Source organism: Pimephales promelas, chromosome 2, assembly GCF_988280905.1.
Source record: "Pimephales promelas chromosome 2, fPimPro1.hap1.1, whole genome shotgun sequence".
NCBI classification, from domain to species: domain Eukaryota; kingdom Metazoa; phylum Chordata; class Actinopteri; order Cypriniformes; family Leuciscidae; genus Pimephales; species Pimephales promelas.
This window is the reverse complement of record NC_142770.1, coordinates 42,341,286-42,363,973: the sequence shown is the minus strand read 5'-3', so window position 1 is coordinate 42,363,973 and position 22,688 is coordinate 42,341,286. Positions and strand designations below refer to the sequence as shown.

Here is a 22,688-nt window from a genome sequence, read left to right as displayed (position 1 = left end):
CAAACATGTTTAAACTAGAGGACAAACGGCTTTAACTAAAGGTTTGTGTTTAACTCAAAATAACATTAGTATTTGCTCGCTGTGGTTTATTCCATACGCCGTACACTCATTAGTTTCTCCTTTACAGAGACTCAATAGGAGTCGCACCGACACACACAGACACACATATGAACATGATTCAGGCTTTTCATCTATTATATTTTAAAACACAAATATCTCTATCCAAGATCATGTAAAGTCAGTAATTAATCTGATTACAGGAATTCAATTTAACTTACTTTTACTAAAGAAAAACAGCACTTTTTTTTCACTGAACACTGATTGTTTTCTCTTCTGTTCCACTTTACAGAGTATATTAAGATCGATCACCAAACGTCAGTGGATTTCCATCAAGGTTTAAATCTGTGAAACGGAGATGAGAGGAGCAGAAACCATCAGGTGATCCACAGAAGAGTCTCACTGCTGTCTATGAGGAGAAATACATGTGTAAATGTGTTTCATACAGGTGGAAGAGACTCAGACTTCACTATTAAATAAAGCAGCGTGTGTGTTAGCATGCGCATTAGAAACATGTGATATTGAATGATTAATGTTGGTTTATTATTCAGCCAAATGATGGTTTAGTTGTAATTAAAGGTGGAACAGAGGAATAAGCTCAGATGAGTGTCAGCAGAAATCTTCACTATCAGGCCTGCAAATATAATAATGTTTAGACTAAACTCATCCAGAATTATTCAGATATTTCTAATCATGAACGTGATTGTCAACTATAGCACATAAAAGATATAAATATACGTTTCAAAAGATATAAAGTTTTGTAACCTTTAAACCTTCACATTATCTCTGTAACATTTTATACACAGAATATGGTTATTGTTATTGTTTTATTGTATATGAAGTTAGTTGTGTGTGTGTGTGTGTGTGTGTGTGTGTGTGTGTGTGTGTGTGTGTGTGTGTGTGTGTGTGTGTGTGCGTGTGTGTGTGTGTGTGTGTGTGTTTATTCTTTATGAAATTGTGAACTGTAACTAAATGATTTATGTATTACAAGGTCAATCTCTTTCTCTTTTTTTCGGCAAATTGTAACGAATGTGATCTGAAAAAAATAAATAAATAAAACATCAAGAGTGTCGAAAAGTCCGGAATGGAGCAAAAATAATAAAAATCATTCTTTCTCTTTCCTTTAATCTGTCTTCTGCTACTCTGAGCAATGCCTGAACTTTGTATTTTAGCACTTCTGCCGTTGTTTTTGCCTCTTCACGATGACTCGCTTGCTTTATACCATAAATAAAAGGGGTCATATGTTTCATGTGGTAACGAACGATTTATTTAACACGAAATCAATGTAAAATAATGTAATGCAAAGTTTTCCTTTGACTTGAATTAACTAGAAGTAGGTAGACATTTTTAGGTAGAAATAATTAACAGGAGTGTAATTCACATAAATTCACCACAGTTCGATCAAGACATTGGACTTTTTAAAATTACATAATGTATTTGTTTATTTTAACAAATCGGGAGGCAGTATACAATACACAGAGAATGATACAATCAATTTTCATAATTTTCCCTTAGTTTATACATCCAACAATATATTTCATTTTAAAACTACATGTTTGCCAGAGGTTTTCAATTATTTATCAAAGGATTTTAATCAATGCAAATAACTTAATAAAAGGTTTTAACAGAAATGAGATAATTAACAGCAGTGTAATGCACACAATTCACAACTGTAATTTTTTTTAAGAAAATGGCGGTGAAATAGTAAAATTTCATAAAAATACACACCTGTGCCAAATTAGCATTAACACGGGTAAAGTGATAAAAAAAACTGAAAAGGACAAAAATGTCCATAAGGATGCACAAGGGTTAATCCAGCTTGTAGTTCTCATTAGTTACTTGTGTGTGAAACCCACTTGGTCAAAAATGAGCTGGGACTTTCAGATCTTTTAGCGCTTTTTGGGGGTTTAATTCTGTTTGGTGAACCACCGGGTAAAGGCAGTGCTCTGTACTTGTTTTGGTACTTGTGTAAAGTAAAATAAAAGTGTTTAATTTTTTATTTTTAGTTTTTTAGCATTTAGTTTTTCTCCCTGGTACTCGTGTCAGGGCCTCCCCAATACCTGTCCTGGAGGATGTGAGCCTGTGCACTGTGTGAAGGGTTAAGGACTGATGATAGTAGCAGGACTGGCCCCTTCACCTACCATCACTCTCTCTTCAAATAAATGCTGGACAGGACAAAGCAGAACACCACTCCTTCCTCTGGCACCATAAAAGGGCCTTGTTGTCACTTTCAGATATGTATGGTTTATGTTAAGCCACATCTTTTTGTATTTTCTGGCACTACTTTTGTGGAATTGGATGATGTCAGCTTATGACTTTACATTTTTTCTCAATTGTTTACACACAAATTCTGGTACTTGAGACACAATGACGACAACATGTAACTCATTCGCCAACCCCCTGAACCAATTCTGCTGAACTACAAGCACAATTCCTGCTTTACACTCAAATTGCAGCTCTAAAACACACTTTTTTCAAAACACTACACACAAATTCTCTGCATTTGGCACAATTTTCATGCAGAAAATCTCTTGTTTTCACGAGGAAAACACTGCCATTCAAATATTCACACTGACTCGTCATATGGGTAAACACATGTCACACAGTTTTACAATTAGCGATCAGAGCTTTAGCATACAAGACTGAAACAGAAGAGAGGATGCAGCATATTTATTTATTTATTAGTTTTTTTACTGTAACTGTATACAGTACATTTCTCTGTTGTGTTGACCACTGTGTGTAGACCACTCTATGTGCAAATTTGTGTTGCTGGGATGTACAAAATGTGCGATCTATCTCCCTTTGTTTTTGTGGGAAAGATAAAATATACAGTTTTTCTCGATTGTTTACACACATTTTCTGGTACTTGAGACACAATGGCCACAACATGTAAATCATTCACCAACCCCCTGAACCAATTCTGATGAACTACAAGCACAATTCCTGCTTTACACTCAAATTGCAGCTCTAAAACACATGTTTTTCAAAACACTACACACAATTCTCTGCATTTGGCACAATTTTCATGCAGAAAATCTCTTTTTTTCATGAGGAACACACTGCCATTCAGATATTCACACTGACTCGTCACACGGGCAAACACATTTCACACAGTTTTACAATTAGCGATCAGAGCTTTAGCATAAAATACCAAAACCAAAGAGAAGGTGCAGCATAGATTTTTTTTTATTTCTTTTTTTACTGTAACAGCATAAAAAATTCTGTTGTTTTGTATGTAGACCACTGTATGTGCAACTTTGTGTTGGTTGGGGTGTATGAAATGTGGGATCTATCTCCCATTGATTTTGTGGGAAAAATAAAATATATTTGTTACCGTGTATTTGTGTGTTCTGGGTACAAAAAAACAATATTCTCAAATATTTTATAACACACTTATGTATGTAATGTCTGTAGTAAGTGTAACACTGAACAAAAAAGGCCTAAGTCATTATGATGAATGGAGAAGAAGTGTTTTCCATTGATCGTAGTGTTTTACATTGAGCACATCAGTGTTCAACTGGTTCTTATAAATGTCTATTCATATGATGGTTTGTGTGTGTCATTTGAAAACAAAATACCATTTTGAGAAGAAATAACATTGTTTTGAATGTAAAGTTTCATTTTGCAGGAGAATTGAGGGGTTTTGCCGATTGTGTGAGTGTTTTTAGATTTGTGTGTAGAGTTCTGAGAGTATGAGGCATTCTTTCAGAAAATGTGTGTAAACAATCGAGAAAAACTGTATTTGTTACCGTGTATTTGTGTGTTCTGGGTATAAAAACAATATTCTCAAATATTTTACAACACACTTATGTATGTCATGTCTGTAGTAAGTGTAACACTGAACAAAAAAAAGGCCTAAGTCATTATGATGAATGGAGAAGAAGTGTTTTACACTGATCATAGTGTTTTACATTGAGCACATCAGTGTTCAACTGGTTCTTATAAATATCTATTCATATAATGGTTTGTGTGTCATTTGAAAACAAAATAACATTTTGAGAATATATGACATTTGAATGTAGTTTCATTTTGCACTTTTGGATTTTTTGGCAGGGGTTTTGCCTATTGTGTGAGTGTTTTTAGATTTGAGTTCTGAGAGTATGAGGCACGCTTGCAGGAAATCTGTGTAAACAATCGAGAAAAAGTGTAATTACAAATGTACATCATAATGTACAACGGTACAGTGAAGCATGGCTCTGCATTGCTACTCTTTCACTTGCACACACAACCAACACCACACTTTATGTAAAAAAGATTGGAGAGCATTATTTATTATCTTTAACTTCAGTAAAGCAGATGTAAAACACTACAAGGGGAATGTGTTGCTCTCAGGAGGAGGCTGTATTTGCACAATGACATCCTGGCTCTGGCTAAATCTACATCTGTCCACTGCAGAGGCTATAATAACCACAATCTGGAAGAGGAACTATATACATGTATAAAAGTATAATATAACATTTTAACATTTACAGTAGGTTTTAGTCTTCACTCACCCACTATGCTTGTAAAACATGTTAGGCCATATTTGCTAGTGAAAGAGTTGCAATGCAGAGCCCTGCTCATAGCATACATAGCTGTAGGCCCTATTCACCAATGCTCTTACAAATGTTTAATTCTCCCTAACAACCAGAGCTATTATTTTATTAGTTTTAATTTTTATTTTAATTAACTAAAGTATTTTTCACACCCAGTGCTACTTTAGTTGTACTAAAAAAAATTATATTAGTTCAGTTTTAGTCTACCATCACCTCGCTAACTATAGTTACTTTTATTTTGAAAGTGTTTCCGGTTACATTCGCTTCCAAAAAAGGAATGGACCACGTGACTTCCGTTTTTGGTTTTAAACGAAAAACGAATTGACAGAAGTTCAAAGACTCACTTCATTCTTTGTTCAAAAAGGAATAACGATAAAATGATCCCCAAAAAACGACAAACGGGCAGTTTTTAATTGGTTTTTCGTTTTTTGATTCTGACACCAAAAACGGTTATTTGTTTTTTCTATTTGAAACAAAAAAAAAACAAAACGGTATTTTCGTTTCATAATTACAAACGAATTACGGATTATCCAGAGATCCCCTGACCATAATTAACAGGAGTGTAATTCACATGAATTCACCACAGTTCGATCAAGACATTGGACTTTTTAAAATTACATAATGTATTTGTTTATTTTAACAAATCGGGAGGCCGTATACAATACACAGAGAATGATACAATCAATTTTTCATAATTTTCCCTTAGTTTATACATCCAACAATATATTTCATTTTAAAACTACATGTTTGCCAGAGGTTTTCAATTATTTATCAAAGGATTTTAATCAATGCAAATCATTTAATAAAAGGTTTTAACAGAAATTAGATAATTAACAGCAGTGTAATGCACACAATTCACCACACCACGTTTAGACGTGAGTCTTTAAATTGATATTACAGATAAGAATATATTTCCATTAAACAAAAGCAAACTTTTCTAGATTTTTTTTTACTATGTCGCTTTAAATTAATAATTTATCAAACAATGTGAAATAAATGCAAAGTAAGTGCAGAGTTTAGTGCAGTTTTCCTCTGGCGCTCTGAATACGGTTCAGCAGTGTAATTCACACAGTTCACCACAGGAGGGCGATTAAACTCCATTTTCAACAGAATATCGCAGACAGGGGCGGCGCTAGGGGTGGGCTAAGGGGGCTGTTTTCAGTAAAGCCCCGAATGTTTTTATTTCCTTGCATTGTACACACCATCACTGAGAGAATTTAATTAATTAAATCTATATTTCTCGACTCTCGCATCACAGCGTCCATCAACATACGCATTGTCATTCACAACCGACAAGAACCGCCCACTCAGGCTAGTGCTTCTGACTGACATGTAAACTGGCCAACCATCGATGAGAAGCTAGGCGGTCTTGTACGATCCAGCCAATGAAATGAAATATTTTTGAGCCAGGTGTTTGTTGTTGATGTGCAAGAAGTTAATGAACGAGTAAAACCATTACTAAAACAAGATACAACAGCGTCAGCAGGTATCTGTAACTTTTAATCGAAGTGTTAGATTTCTTTCTTTAGATTGTCAGATATACATTTTGATCGTCAAACACTTTGCAGCACAGTCAATAGGACGTGCACGCGCGGCGCACACACAAAAGGTAAGGTAGGTAGTCTTATTAGTCTTTAAAATGTAATGTGTGCATGAAGAATGGGTCAAGTTTTTTTTTTTGTTATTATAGAGATTCTTTAGTCACCTCTTTTTATCTATTCTCACAAAAATCATGTTGTTAAGTAAATGCTATTTATTAAAACAATAATAGAGCTGAGCTTGCTAACCATGTCTGAGATGAGTCAGCAAGGAAAGAAGAGGGTGCGTGGCATTGTGATTTTTAATTTTAATTAGCAAGAGATATTTACCTTGTTAAAAAAAAAAACTATTTTATTTAAAGTTTATTTCTTGTATCGTGACACATACATGGATTTCTCTGGGTTAAGCCCCAGATATCCACTCCCCCTAGAACCGCTCCTGATCGCGGATGCAAAATATATTTATAGAAAATTTGAAAGGTAATTGCCAGATGTTTTACTGCGTCACATGGCAACCAACAATTTATTAAATGTTACAAAATATTATAACTCAAAGTTTTCCTCTGACTGCAGTCACAGCTGTAAAGTTGCAGCAGTGTAATTCACACAATTCACCACAGGAGGGCGACTGGCTAAGTTGTCTTGTTTTAAAGTTTTAGTGCTTACTAGCTTTTTGTGTTCAAAATGTTCAAAGGTTTATATAATGAGCGAGTACATGTATCAGTTGTGCAAATCGTGCTTTGTCTTATCCTGAATCACTGTGGTACACCTATAATAAGCGTTTATATTCGGACTATTTTATACTGGTTCTGGTCTTACCGCTGCGGAGTAGCACAGGACCTGCGTGACTCGTCATTCATGTTTGGTTCAATATTAAATTATACTCTAACTTAACGTTACCTTTGGCTCGTGGAGAGAATAATATTCGTTTGAACTTTTTTCATTTCACGTGAACACAAACCAGAATTCTTGCAGAGTCGATTTATCTATTTCGCTGACTCAAATCTTTAAATGTTTATGGGTAAAATAACAGTAGTGTAATTCACACAGTTCACCACAGGAGGGCGTCCAGATAAAAACAAATGTTCGTCTTAACCCTAAAACCGTATTTTGGACAAATGTGGGCAAAATAGTTTTGATTTATTTTTAAGAAATACTTCCCTTGATCTGAGCGGTACAAGACTTGGCTGCTTTTCCTAAGTTTGCCTCCTGAACACACACAATATTTTTTTTTTTTTTGACCCAATTCTACAATGTTAAGTGGGTGGAAAAAAACCTTCTTAATCTTGTATTTGGGTCAAAAATGGGCACCCATAGAAATGAATGGGGAAAAACTGTAATTTAGAGCATTCTAAAATAAGCCAAAATAAGACACTGGGTGACAGCAAAGTCACTTCATCTTTAGGTTTTACATTTGCCAACAAATACTACATCGTGGATTAAAGTCCATATTTTGTTACATTCAACACAAAATAACATTAAAATGTTCTCGCTGCATTTTTTATTCTGTTGCGCTTATATTTTTTTCTGTTATTAAAACGTCTGAATCAACGGGGCTTTAAAAGAATAATTCTTAATCAAGCTAGTTTTCCTCTAGAGTTACTGCTGTAGAAAAAATGTTTCAGTGGTGTAATTAATACATTTTACCACAGGAGGGCGTTTTCAATTCAAATTTAAAAGTACGTACAATTATTATACCATAAATAAAAGGGGTCATATGTCTCATGTGGTAACGAACGATTTATTTAACACGAAATCAATGTAAAATAATGTAATGCAAAGTTTCCCTTTGACTTGAATTAACTAGAAGTAGGTAGACATTTTTAGGTAGAAATAATTAACAGGAGTGTCATTCACATGAATTCACCACAGTTCGATCAAGACATTGGACTTTTTAAAATTACATAATGTATTTGTTTATTTTAACAAATCGGGAGGCAGTATACAATACACAGAGAATGATACAATCAATTTTTCATAATTTTCCCTTAGTTTATACATCCAACAATATATTTCATTTTAAAACTACATGTTTGCCAGAGGTTTTCAATTATTTATCAAAGGATTTTAATCAATGCAAATAATTTAATAAAAGGTTTTAACAGAAATGAGATAATTAACAGCAGTGTAATGCACACAATTCACCACAGGAGGGCGTTTAGACGTGAGTCTTTAAATTGATATTACAGATATAAGAATATATTTCCATTAAACAAAAGCAAACTTTTCTAGATTTTTTTTACTATGTCGCTTTAAATTAATAATTTATCAAACAATGTGAAATAAATGCAAAGTAAGTGCAGAGTTTAGTGCAGTTTTCCTCTGGCGCTCTGAATATGGTTCAGCAGTGTAATTAACACAGTAATAAGGTGAGTAATCAAATCAAGCTTGCGACTTTTGTGTGAATGATTTTTTTACTGTATGTCGATATATTTTACTGGTCTGCAACTAATGTGGACCAACTAATTGTGATATTAGGAGCTTGAAGAATATGCCTTGGTGTGGCCTGTTTTTTTTTCTGGTAGGTAAGTTACCCTAACAGCTCCTGAATGCCTAAAAACGATTTATTTGTCCCAAATGTAAGAATTATGGTTTACTATTTTACCACTTTCACTGATGCATTCTCTTCTGTTGGCATAGGTTTGTAAATTATTAAGGTTAATGTTACAAATCTGGTGAAATGGCGCACATAACGTTACCGTTAACGTGCAGCTTATGCACAGATGACGTTTGTGATAAGTTTTGACAGTATTTGTGATTTCACAATGGCATTATACTCTATAATTATACTTGATTTTTAAATAAAGTAAATTCAGAATGTGAAGCATGCAATGTAAAAGTGATTTTATTTTCTCAAACTCAACTGCTTTATCATTGCTGATAAAATGAGCCATTTTTTAACAATATGAAAACTTAATGTTAAGTGATGTTATCCCTACTGATGTTATCTTAGTGGAACCTCTCATTGCATCAAAGATGGAGCAGACCTTCTCAATGCGAAGACATCCCATCTTTTAAAGGAGAGGGCAACATGTATAGCTAGCCAGAATTGTGTATAGGTTTCTTTATGTTTCCTTAGGTTTATGTTGTTATTTATTCTGTTTGCTTGGAATTGTATTATTATTGGTATTTTTGAGGTTTGTTTGGTATTTTGTGTTTCTTCAAGCATTACTAAATCCTCTAACTCAAGGAGATCTCACTCAATCTTATCCTGTATTCTCAGAGTATATGTATGACTTGATTTGAGAACATGAATAATAATTTCCAGCAGGATTGATGTGATTTTCAGGGACTGATGCTGTTCTGTGGTTTATTCTCTTTCTCCAGTCAGAGTTGGTCATGTACCGAATCCAGAAAAACCTGTTCGACTACACACTCTTTCCTGAACACAAAGTTCAGTTCAACTGGAAGTGTTTTTCAGGCTGTGTCGTGAAGGAGAAAACATGATATATTAACGGAGATCAAACGTCAAGACAGTAAGTGCTTTCATGAAATAATTCAGTGCACTAGGACACATGGATCATATTTGCTTTCAAGGTGAAGAGAATGAGTGAAATTAAATATGATTTTTCTTATAGATTATTACATGATATATTTAGCATAGACTTGACATTATTCTCTGTGAGTGTTTACGATTTGTTAACTGTCTGTTCAATGTTGGGATTTTGAGAAGATAAAATATCCGTGTTAAAATGTGAATGAAAAATAATAATGGACATACTAATACGGACAATAAAATCAATTTACACTTGACTTCGTCAGTGTAATGCAGTGTATCAAAAATAAAAATAAATTATATGAAGAAACAAACAAAAAGAGCAAAAAAAAAAAAAAAACTATCTTGCGGGGTTTTCAAAGTCTTGATCAAACGTTCAACGACATTATCTACTCCATGAAGTCATCATGCAGGAAAGCTCTTAAAAGTGCTTCAGGAAAGTTAACTGGTTTAAAGTGTTAATTTACCCCCCAAAAAACTGTAAGACATTCGTTTCGTTTATCTTCGTAAAACAAATAAATATATTTTAATTTAAAGGTATTACTATTGTAACGTTTGGCGCTCTAGCGGTTAACTAACAAACTGCTGTGTCTTGCGGAAGAACATTGTAGTCGGATATACTTCTCTCTGTTTATGTCGAGTCACACATGTACTGTGCTGCTGAACCCACTAAAACCTGTTAGACTGCATTCTCTTTTCTGAACACAAACTTCAGCTAAACTGAAAGTGATTCTCAGGCTCTGCCGTGAAGGAGAAAACATGTAATAGTAATTTCAAAGCAATTCTTTAAAAAAAAGAATAGGCCTATATAAATATATCCTTTTTATTCATTTATTTATTTTTTATTTTTTGGTGGGGGGATACCCTTATAAAAGAAAAATATATTTACCAATATGTTACTTGAAATATATTGTAATATATTGTAATATATTATTTTCCTTTTCATTTTCCAATATATTATATATTGGAAATACATGGAGTAATATATTGATGATGCATATATTATACTGAATATATAATATATGTAATTATTTTATATCCGAAAATATGCAATTTCATATTTATTAATATCCACCATAATGTATTACAATTTGTATGGGATAATGTATTGGTTATATATGTAAAGATATCATGTCCCATGTATGTTCAATATATGGTAGAATACATTTCAATATATATATACGTATATATATATGAAATTATATGGAAATATATAAATAAAATATGTGTATAGATAAGTGTTCCATATATTGTGGAATATATTTCAGCAGTGCTGTTATGAAATATAAATAAAATATCTGTAAACAAAATGCACAAATAATAAGGAATAAATAAACTTTCAAGGACCTTAGGGAACTGTGGAAAAGCATATGTTTCAATAAAACATATTAGTGTAATGCAGTTGAAGTAATTATTTGTAAATTATTAAAGATATTTTAATTGAGCTAAATAGCTATGCCTTGCATGTCATATCATATATAGCCCATGTATGTATATATATATATATATATATATATATATATATATACTACCGGTCAAAAGTTTTAGATCGGTAATATTTTTTATGTTTTTAAAAGAAGTCTCTTCTGCTCATCAAGGCTGCAATTATTTGATAAAAAATACAACAACAACAACAAAAAAATATTGTAATATTGTGAAATATTATTACAATTTAAAACAGCGGTTTTCTATGTGAAGATATAGTGAAGTGTAATTTACAGCATCATTACTCCAGTCTTCAATGTCACATGATCCTACAAAAAATTATTATAATATGATGCTCAAGAAACATTTCTGATTATTATCCATGTTGAAAACAGTTTTTTACATTTTTATTTCAGGATCCTTTGATGAATAGAAAGTTCAAAAGAACAGAATTGATCTGAAATGGAAAGCTTTTGTAACATTAATCACTACCATTCAAAAGTTTGGGGTCAGTAAGAATTTATTTTTTTCATCAAGGATGAGTTAAATTGATCAAAAGTTACAGTAAAGACATTTATAATGTTAGAAAATATTATATTTTAAATAAATGCTGTTCTTTTGAACTTTCTATACATCATAGAATTTTGGAGGGAAATGGTACACGACTGTTTTCAACATTGAAAATAATAATTGATGTTTTTTGAGCATAAAATCAGCATATTAGAATGATTTCTGAAGGATCATGTGACACTGAAAACTGATGTGTAATCAGCAACAGTAGTGTTGTTGAAAATTCAGCTTTCAAATTACATTTTAAAATATATTAAAATAGACATTTTTAATAGTCTTTTCTTCTTTTAAAATAGTCATTTTAAATTGTCATAATATTTCACAATATTACTGTTTGTCATTTTTTTTCATCAAATAAAGCAGCCTTGGTGAGCAGAAGAGACTTCATTTAAAAACATAAAAAAAATCTTACTGATCTAAGACTTTTGACCGGTATAGTGTATATACAAATCTCTGAGATTGTCTGCAATATATTGTCTTCTATATTGTATTTATATATTTCCACAATTATACATATATTTAAAATATATTCCACAATGTCATGGAACTGCACATGGAACAGGCAGGGACAGAGGTGATCCAAATGCAGGCTTTATTGAGAGGAAGATCCAGGAACAGGTACGAGAGAACAGGCAGAAGTCAAAACCAGGTTAGCAGTCCAGATCAGCAAACATACCATGCAGGGATAAGGCAAACGGGAAAACCAGATACAGGCAGGGAGTCCAGGAACTGTGAAACTGACACTAAGAAACAAGAAACTAGGAACTAGGAAAACGCTCAGCATACAGTATGACACTTACAAAACTCAGCAAAGGACAAAAGGCCACTCAGGCTTAAGACATGTGCAGTCAACAAGATAATCAAACACCAGAGGCACAAGTGGGCACTCCAGCCGCAGATCGTCACACACAATATATTGAACACATATTATGTATACATATATTTTATTTATATATTTCCATATAATTATATGTATATTTAAAATATATTCCACAATGTATTGAAGACATATCTATACATATATTTTATTCATATATTTCCATACAATTTAAAATATATTTAAAATATATTCCACAACATATGGAACACATATCTATACATAAATTTTATTTATATATTTTTTCATATAATTTCATATATATATATATATATATATATATATATATGTGTGTGTGTGTGTGTGTGTGTGTGTGTGTGTGTCTAGCACATATATTGCAGTATATTAAAGCCTATAAAGCCAAACTTTAAAAAGACAAACTATATGTAAAAAATATAGTGACTATTTTGGTCTTGATTGCAATATATGTATCAATATATATAAATATATGGACTATATTGCTATAAATTGGACAATATAAATATTAAATCATATATATATATATATATTGCCTAATATATCACATGGTATATTCCAACATACTGCAATATATTTTTGTTCCATAAAGGAAAGTTTGATCAAGGTGTGTTCATGTGTTTGACTTCCTCATATTAATATTAATCTCTAGAGGACATTTTAAGTGATTGTTTTATATGAATTTTTAATAAAGGGTTTCTTTCACGTCAATGTTTCTTTTGTGTTTGGGGATGTTCCTGATTTTTCAGGAGTTTAAAGGGTTAGTTCAACCAAAATTGAAAATTCTGTCAGTATTTACTCACCCTCATATTGTTCAACCCCGTAAGACCTTCGTTCATCTTCGGGACACAAATTAAGATATTTTTGATGAAATCTGAGAGCTGGATCACTCCTGCATACTAGTCCATAGGCTTCTTGAGGGACTCGAAAAGTCATTAAAGACATCGTTAAAATAGTCCAAGTGACTACAGGGGCTCAATCTTAAGTTTATCAAATGACGAGAACACTTTTTGTGCGCAAAAAACAACAAAAATAACGACTTTATTTCAACTATTCATTTATTTCTCCCTCTGCCTCGAGTCAGGTTACTAGTTTAATAGCGTAAGCTTCTGTTATTGTACGTCACACGCATCACACACATGACCAGCATCGGCCAATAGTGAGCCTACGTGTGACGTAGCTTTACGCAATCACACTACGTTAACTGACTACAGACCCATAGAGAAGGAAGTTAATAGTTGAAATAAAGTCGTTATTTTTGTTTGTTTTTGCGAACAAAAACTATTCTCGTTGCTTGATGAAGTTAAAATTGAGCCACTGTAGTCACTTTTACTATTATTTTAACGATGTCTTATATAACTTTTCGAGGCCAGCAAGTTTCAATCCCTCAAGAAGCCTATGGACTAGTATACAGGAGTGATCCAGCTCTCAGATTTCATCAAAAATATCTTAATTTGTGTTCCGAAGATGAGCGAAGGTCTTACGGGGGTTGAACAACATGGAGGTGAGTAAATACTGACAGAATTTTCATTTTTGGGTGAACTAACCCTTTAACAGCATATGTGTGAAGTCACATGATCCTACTCACACACTCCAGATATGTTCAGCTAAATTATGAAGGTTGTTTAATTTAATCATTTAATATTGTGTGTGAATGTTTGTTCATCAGAGTCAGTGGAGGAGATCAAACTCATCAGATTCTCCTGATCTTCATCATGGCTGATTCACAAGCATCCAGAGATGGAGATTTCTCTCCAGGACACAGGTACTTTCAACTAAAACTAAAACTAAATTTTAAACTAATATGGAAAAAAATAATGAAAGATAAATGTTTAAATTTTAATATGGTTCCTCCCATAAAGAATGAACACAGTAATGTAGAGAATTAAAGTGCATCTGTTCTCTGTTCCAGTTCAGTCCAGCAGAAGAGCTCAAACCCAGAGTCCAGCTGTGTGTCTGTGAAGAGTGACTGGTCTATGAATGAACCACTAAAGTTTAAGAGTGGAGACAAACGGCCTAATCTCAGGTATATCACTTCTATGTTGTGCTTATAGTATTTTATATTTGATGAAATTATTATTAATATACAGCATCCATTATTTTATATTAAAAAGTTAATAATTGTATTTTATTGACAAAATATTTTAGTATATTTTTTTTGGATTTGACATGTCTATATGATAGATTAACATTTTAATCTATCATATAGACAAATCTGAGAGATCATGTTACGATGTGCCTCACCTATGGGGCATGTTGTCACGTTCCACTTTCATTCTTTTAGTGAAAATAAAGAAAAAGTATACACTGAATTAATGAAATAAAACCACATAAGTGTACTAGGTGTGTGTAAATTAATGAGAAAAAATAAATACTCTGAACCCCAACTGGATTTGCACAAACCGAAAAAAAAAAAAAAATCTAAAAGTGTTAGTTTGTGCCCGCTCTCCCCTATCATTTCTAAAAAAAACAAGTTACAATTACTAGCAACATTTATCAGTCCATCAGTCTGTTACATTAAGTAAATGTAAGCTGAGATGTTTTCCACCTTTATATCATATGTAGTAGGTGGAAAATTGAGCAGATTTTTCTAACTGCTGGTTCAGAAAGTGTATTTGTTTGGTTTGTTGAAATCTACAATTGTTTCACATCAAGACAAAACATCTGCAAAACCCCACTGAGATACAGGTGTTAAAGCAAATGTGTTACAACACTCCCTGGTCTTTCCTAAGAAAGAAGATTACAGTAAAAGTGCACAACATTTATAAGTCTGCATGTTTTTTATTTTACTTAGTTTTGAAACCAGTTCAGTCCAGCAGAAGAGACAAAAACCAGAGTCCAGCTGTGTGTCTGTGTCTATGGAGAAACCACAAGTGTTTAAGAGTGGAGAAACACAGTCTGATCTCAGGTATATCATTTCTATCACTCAAACACATGATTAATGATAGAAATATTTCAGAAACCTATTGATGTGTCCCATAATACAGATAATCAATTTTGTAATTTATGGTTATTTACTTCTCTGACTTGTGTAATAATGTGTTATTGTAATCTTCCAGCCATGACTCTAAAGCTGCTGAAGTCCTCAACACACTGAGATCAAATCTGAGACAGAAGTTTGAGTGTGTGTGTGAGGGAATATCAAAGCAGGGAAAGCCAACACTCCTGAATGAGATCTACACAGAGCTCTACATCACAGAGAGTGGAAGTGGAGAGATCAATAATGAGCATGAGGTGAGACAGATTGAGACACAGTCCAGGAGAGCAGAAACAGAGGACACACCGATCAAATGCAGTGACATCTTTAGACCTTTACCTGGACTAGACAAACCCATCAGAACTGTGCTGACAAAGGGAGTCGCTGGCATTGGAAAAACAGTCTCTGTGCAGAAGCTCATCCTGGACTGGGCTGAAGGGAAAGAGAATCAGGACGTCCAGCTCATATTTCCACTGGCTTTCAGAGATCTCAACTTGATGAAGGACAAAACACTCAGTCTTTCAGATCTTCTTCATCGCTTCTTCCCTGAAAGCAGAGAAATGGCCATATCCAGTGATGAGTATAAAGTGCTGTTCATCTTTGATGGTCTGGATGAGTGTCGTCTGTCTCTGGATTTTCAGAGCGATGTGAGGTTGTGTGATGTGACTGAATCAGCCTCAGTGGACGAGCTGCTGACGAACCTCATTGTGGGGAATCTGCTTCCCTCGTCTCTCATCTGGATCACCTCCAGACCAGCAGCAGCGGATCTCGTCCCCTCTGAGTGTGTCCATCGAGTGACAGAGGTACGAGGCTTCAGTGACGCACAGAAACAGGAATACTTCAGGAAGAGGATTCGTAAAAAGAGATTGGCTAAAAGAATTATCTCACACCTGAAGTCCTCAAGGAGCCTCTTTATTATGTGCCACATCCCAGTGTTCTGCTGGATCTCAGCCACTGTTCTAGAGGAGATGTGCAGTGAAGCAGAGAGACGAGAGATTCCCAAGACTCTCTCTCAAATGTACACACACTTCCTGCTCATTCAGACCAACATCAAACATGAGAAGGACTATGAGAAGAAAGTGAAAGATGAAGACATGATCGTCAAACTGGGGGAACTGGCGTATCGGCAGCTTGTGAAAGGCCACCTGATCTTCTATGAGGAAGACCTGAGCGAGTGTGGCATTGATGTGGCAGAAGCATCAGTTTACTCAGGATTGTGCACTCAGATCTTCAGAGAGGAGTTGGGCTCGTGTCTGGGGAAAGTCTTCTGCTTTGTTCATCTGAGCATTCAGGAACATCTAGCAGCTCTATATGTGCATCTCTCCTTTATCAACAATAACATCAATGTGTTTGACCAGATTACCAAACCAACTAATGGAGGCAAAGTGTCCCTATCTGATCTCCATCAGAGAGCTGTGGATGAGGCTTTACACAGTAGAAATGGGCATCTGGACCTTTTCCTTCGTTTCCTTCTGGGTCTGTCAGTGGAGTCTAATCAGAGTCTCTTACAAGAACTAAAGACACAGACAGCAAACAGCTCTCACAACAATGAGGAAACAGTTGACTATATTAAAGAGAAGATCAGTGAGAATCCCTCTCCAGAGAAATACATCAATCTGTTTCACTGTCTGAATGAACTGGGGGATCTTTCTCTAGTCAACGAAGCTCAACCTCATACAAGCTTTGGAGGATTACGTGATGTGAAACTCTCCTCGTCTCAGTGGTCAGCTGTAGTGTTTGTGTTGTTGTCCTCAGAGAAGACACTGCAGGAGTTTGACCTGAGGAGATTAATTGGAGTCAGTAATGATGGGTAAGCAACACTGAGTGCAATCATTACAGTCTAAAACATTATGAAGAAAGAGAAACTCAGAGATCAGAGGTGTTTAAATCACGGGCTCAGACTGATTTCTGGGATATTGTCCATAATTTGCGGGTGTTTCTCAAACCGTGGCTGTGTCCTAGTAAGGCTGCATATCTCGACTGCCACGTCATCAAGCGCCTCTGAAGGCCGTCTCAGTTTGAAGGATCTTTTGAAGACAGACTTCATTTTGTGTCTTTAATTCAGATCATTTTGAAGGATGCATCAAGTGTGTCCTTCGTGTTCTTCAATCTCCCACAATCCTTTGCACACATTCCAGTTCATGTAGAAGAACTGCTGGAAAACGAGTCTGCACTGAGTTTATCTGAGTTCATTATGAAATGTAAGACACAGATAATGTGTTCGGAGATGAAGGCATACATGTTATCTTCTGTTTGTGTGTAAATGAATCACTGAACACTAAACTGACAATAATTTAAGACACTGGGAGACACAGGCGGCTGTCATTTACTGGATTGCAGTAATACAGTTTTTTACAATCACTTTGTTACTATTTTCAAAACCTTGATGTCATTTTTCACAACTCTAGACACAAAGCAAACAACCAATGATCAAAATGCACATTTTTCAAAACTCTAACCCTTTTCTCAATTGCTTGGATACAATACACATAAAACTTAGATCATTTGTTCATTCAACATAAATCACCTGTTCAATATGACACAACTTAACATCAAAGTACGACTATTTAAGGCAATTCACACATTACATTTCAAATGAGTGTCTATTCATTTCCTTACAATGATCTAACTATTACAGTTTTTGCCTATTGCTTGAACACATTTTGCAAAATTTCGCTCATTGTGCCAAAACTCTACACACAACTAAACATGACACAACACTGGAAAATATACCATTGACATCTGTGTCAAATTAAAACTCTACGATCAAAACCTAACATTCCTTTGTCAAAATGTAACTCTGATGACAAAATGACACATACTTGCACCATATGCTAACACTTTCAGATCAGAGGGAACACACTAGTCTACTTTATATAAAACACTGCAGTCTTTGATTTTGACTGTTTATTCAGAAGGCATATTTTCAGAAGGAACATTTTCAAACAACCAAAAAAGCAAACAGCCTTCTCAATATTGTACATTGCAGCACTGTACATTGCAGTAAGATAAATTCAGATAAAGCAAAAAAATATCTATAATACAGTAATAGAAAATAACACTATATATATTACAGTATACATACATTATGGAGAGCATCTAGAAATGTGAGTATATGTTGGTTGTTGCATGCAATATAGAGCATATTGCTGCACTATAGTAACACCCATACAGAACCCTCACCCCATCACAGGTACCTGTGAAGCTCTCCAAATAGATCCATGTGGTCCCGATATGGTGCATATTCAGCTGGTACTGGATTTCACCATTACTGCATTGTACATGTAAACGACAGTTACATTTACCCATATATATTCAGCTCGAAGTCCTTTGACCCTGTCACTGTTCCTCTCAAATGGGGCTCTGTAGAGCTGCTTCATGGTGATGCTGTGTTTTCCCAAGATGCGTCTGATGTTGGTGATCCTTACATGGTTTATGTTGTTGAACACTGTTCTGTCAGCAAGTATTTTCTGGTGGAGACGGATGGCATTGTCTGCCCTCACTAGGTCCACAATGGTGAGTTCCTTCTGTTGTGTGAACAGGCGTTGGCGTCCTCTCCCAAAAGGTCTTCTAGTCATTGATGTGATATACACTATAGTGCTGTAAATACCATCTGAGTGGAGTAGAAGGTAGAGAGGTGAAGACATACCTGTTTTCTAGTCGGAATGTTCTTATTATGGATGTCACTGTGAAGCACCTTATGTAAATGTGGCTGGACTCTCTGCCCAGCCTCCCTCATCGTCAGGCCATGGTTGTTTACGTGGTCCACCAAAGTTGCTCTTACAGTATATCATCAGAGTCCGTGCATGGCCTCTTTGACCTTGACCTCCTCCTCCTCCTCTTCCTCTTGCCCTCCCTCCCTCTATCCATGCTTGCAAAGTTCTTCAAATGGCTAAACTGAGGGCTTTTTGTAGCTGGCTGATTGGTGTTCAGTTTTGCAATTAAGTGCCTTCGGATGTGTATTTGAGTGGTTGCAATAACCCAATGTGTTTTGTATTTTGAATACATGTGTTTTCCAAATGGCACCCTGAGATTTCATTTTTGAACAAAGTGTCTTATGTATGAAATAGAGTGTAGTATGAATGACCAAGTGTGTTGCATAAAGGAGTAAGTGTGTTGGAGAATTGCAACTAGAGTGCAAAGCAACGCTTTTGTTTAAAGTATGGGTACATGTGTTTGAGGCATGGTAAAAAAAGCTTCAAGTTGTGTTACTTTAGTCTAAGCATGGTTCTATAGTGTTCAAGCAATGGGCAAAAACTGTACAGTTTTTGCCTATTGCTTGAACACATTTTGCAAAATTTCGCTCATTGTGCCAAAACTCTACACACAACTAAACATGACACAACACTGGAAAATATACCATTGACATCTGTGTCAAATTAAAACTCTACGATCAAAACCTAACATTCCTTTGTCAAAATGTAACTCTGATGACAAAATGACACATACTTGCACCATATGCTAACACTTTCAGATCAGAGGGAACACACTAGTCTACTTTATATAAAACACTGCAGTCTTTGATTTTGACTGTTTATTCAGAAGGCATATTTTCAGAAGGAACATTTTCAAACAACCAAAAAAGCAAACAGCCTTCTCAATATTGTACATTGCAGCACTGTACATTGCAGTAAGATAAATTCAGATAAAGCAAAAAAATATCTATAATACAGTAATAGAAAATAACACTATATATATTACAGTATACATACATTATGGAGAGCATCTAGAAATGTGAGTATATGTTGGTTGTTGCATGCAATATAGAGCATATTGCTGCACTATAGTAACACCCATACAGAACCCTCACCCCATCACAGGTACCTGTGAAGCTCTCCAAATAGATCCATGTGGTCCCGATATGGTGCATATTCAGCTGGTACTGGATTTCACCATTACTGCATTGTACATGTAAACGACAGTTACATTTACCCATATATATTCAGCTCGAAGTCCTTTGACCCTGTCACTGTTCCTCTCAAATGGGGCTCTGTAGAGCTGCTTCATGGTGATGCTGTGTTTTCCCAAGATGCGTCTGATGTTGGTGATCCTTACATGGTTTATGTTGTTGAACACTGTTCTGTCAGCAAGTATTTTCTGGTGGAGACGGATGGCATTGTCTGCCCTCACTAGGTCCACAATGGTGAGTTCCTTCTGTTGTGTGAACAGGCGTTGGCGTCCTCTCCCAAAAGGTCTTCTAGTCATTGATGTGATATACACTATAGTGCTGTAAATACCATCTGAGTGGAGTAGAAGGTAGAGAGGTGAAGACATACCTGTTTTCTAGTCGGAATGTTCTTATTATGGATGTCACTGTGAAGCACCTTATGTAAATGTGGCTGGACTCTCTGCCCAGCCTCCCTCATCGTCAGGCCATGGTTGTTTACGTGGTCCACCAAAGTTGCTCTTACAGTATATCATCAGAGTCCGTGCATGGCCTCTTTGACCTTGACCTCCTCCTCCTCCTCTTCCTCTTGCCCTCCCTCCCTCTATCCATGCTTGCAAAGTTCTTCAAATGGCTAAACTGAGGGCTTTTTGTAGCTGGCTGATTGGTGTTCAGTTTTGCAATTAAGTGCCTTCGGATGTGTATTTGAGTGGTTGCAATAACCCAATGTGTTTTGTATTTTGAATACATGTGTTTTCCAAATGGCACCCTGAGATTTCATTTTTGAACAAAGTGTCTTATGTATGAAATAGAGTGTAGTATGAATGACCAAGTGTGTTGCATAAAGGAGTAAGTGTGTTGGAGAATTGCAACTAGAGTGCAAAGCAACGCTTTTGTTTAAAGTATGGGTACATGTGTTTGAGGCATGGTAAAAAAAGCTTCAAGTTGTGTTACTTTAGTCTAAGCATGGTTCTATAGTGTTCAAGCAATGGGCAAAAACTGTAATTGATACAACTGCTCAAAATGATAAGTAACTGTTGCATTACTCTTAATATATAGTTGTATGGAAACAGACACAATCTTCCATGTTTACAGTAAATCATGAAAGTTTCAAGATAACGAGATTCATTTTCACCAATTAGCGTGGAGCATGAACAAATTAGACTACAATATCCATGGATGTAGCCTATAGTAATATCATATATTTTTGCTTTGATTCCAATAAACCTATGTTGATTGTAGTGGAGTGTTTTGCATCAATATATCACACACTTTGTTGAATGATTCCACTAGGCCTATATCTGTATTCTCTCTATTACTGCAGTACTTTTACAAAGATGTATATTTACTGTACATGTAGTACCATAATGAAATCTGTATTATCTATTTTGTTCTACAATATTTAATGATTGTACGAACGATGACTCAGTGAAACTATCGGTTGCTTGTGTGTGGGTGATCTATAGTTATGTTTCAATGGTATTTCATAGTAAATTTGTTTTTGAACCAATGATTGTGCAAGTGCAAGATTTCTTTAAAGATGCGACTGCACGATGCAATGTTTTGAACATTAGACAGCCTGTGTTACAAGTGATAACCGTTTTGAGTTTTGTGTCTAGAGTTTTGAAAAATGACATCAAGGTTCTGAAAATAGTAGCAAAGTGATTGTAAAAAACTGGAAAACAGCAAGTTAATAGAAAGTGTTTTTGCAAAATGAAGTTTTAATAACAGCAAGTGGACGTCCGCGGATCCTCCTGATGATGATAATGACAACGAGACAGTGCAGTGTAAGTGTATGAAATGACCAGGAAATGGATATGGAAGGGAGAGTGGAGTAACGGGTGAATGTCCATGTGCATGTCCACGATCAGCATCTCGTGTGTGTGTGTGTGAACGATACGTGGATGAATGCGGTGTGTGTGTGTTTATGTGTGAAAGAGACGAGGATGAATGATGTGGATGTGTGTGTGTGTGTGTGTGTGTGTGTGTGTGTGTGTGTGTGAACGAACGAGACGAGGATGAATGATGTGTGTGTGTGTGTGCTGCTTCCCCAGCTAATATGACTATTTTTCTAGCATTATTAATTAACTTGTTTATTTTTTATTTTCTATTAGTGTCCCACAAAACACTGCAGATGAAGTTCTTCAGAAGCTGATGCCTGTGGTTACAGCAACTAGACACGCTGTGTAAGTAACACTGAGAACAAGCATCACTGCTAAAACATTATAACAGTTCTTAAACATTATAAATTAATGGATTAACAGATAATATGAGTGCCACACTTTTAAACCCTCCACCTTTCTGACTTGATTAATGGTCTACGTAACTGTTTTATGATATTTGTATCATTAA

The 22,688-nt window shown here is 35.1% G+C and overlaps 2 protein-coding genes across 5 annotated transcripts in view; both read left to right on the top strand.

The window, feature by feature from the left end:
* The window catches only part of LOC148997439 (uncharacterized), a 118,770-nt gene extending 117,673 nt beyond the window's left edge, over positions 1-1,097 (top strand). Inside the window, exon 6 of the mRNA XM_089122654.1 lies at positions 350-1,097. Within this exon, the coding sequence (XP_088978780.1) occupies positions 350-359 (10 nt within the window). The 3' untranslated portion in view covers positions 360-1,097. The remainder of the gene's footprint in view (positions 1-349) is intronic.
* LOC148997438 (protein NLRC3-like) overlaps positions 1-22,688 on the top strand; it is a 131,135-nt gene that overhangs the window by 90,504 nt on the left and 17,943 nt on the right. The window contains exons 1-6 of one of the 4 annotated variants that reach the window (XM_089122515.1): positions 9,586-9,606; positions 14,144-14,239; positions 14,387-14,500; positions 15,269-15,382; positions 15,534-17,261; positions 22,451-22,522. In XM_089122515.1, the coding sequence (XP_088978641.1) occupies positions 14,190-14,239; positions 14,387-14,500; positions 15,269-15,382; positions 15,534-17,261; positions 22,451-22,522 (2,078 nt within the window). In that variant the 5' untranslated portion in view covers positions 9,586-9,606; positions 14,144-14,189. Of the gene's footprint in view, positions 1-9,585; positions 9,607-13,959; positions 13,979-14,143; positions 14,240-14,386; positions 14,501-15,268; positions 15,383-15,533; positions 17,262-22,450; positions 22,523-22,688 lie in introns of those variants that run through there. The other 3 variants (XM_089122514.1, XM_089122513.1, XM_089122516.1) reach the window with 3 other exon arrangements.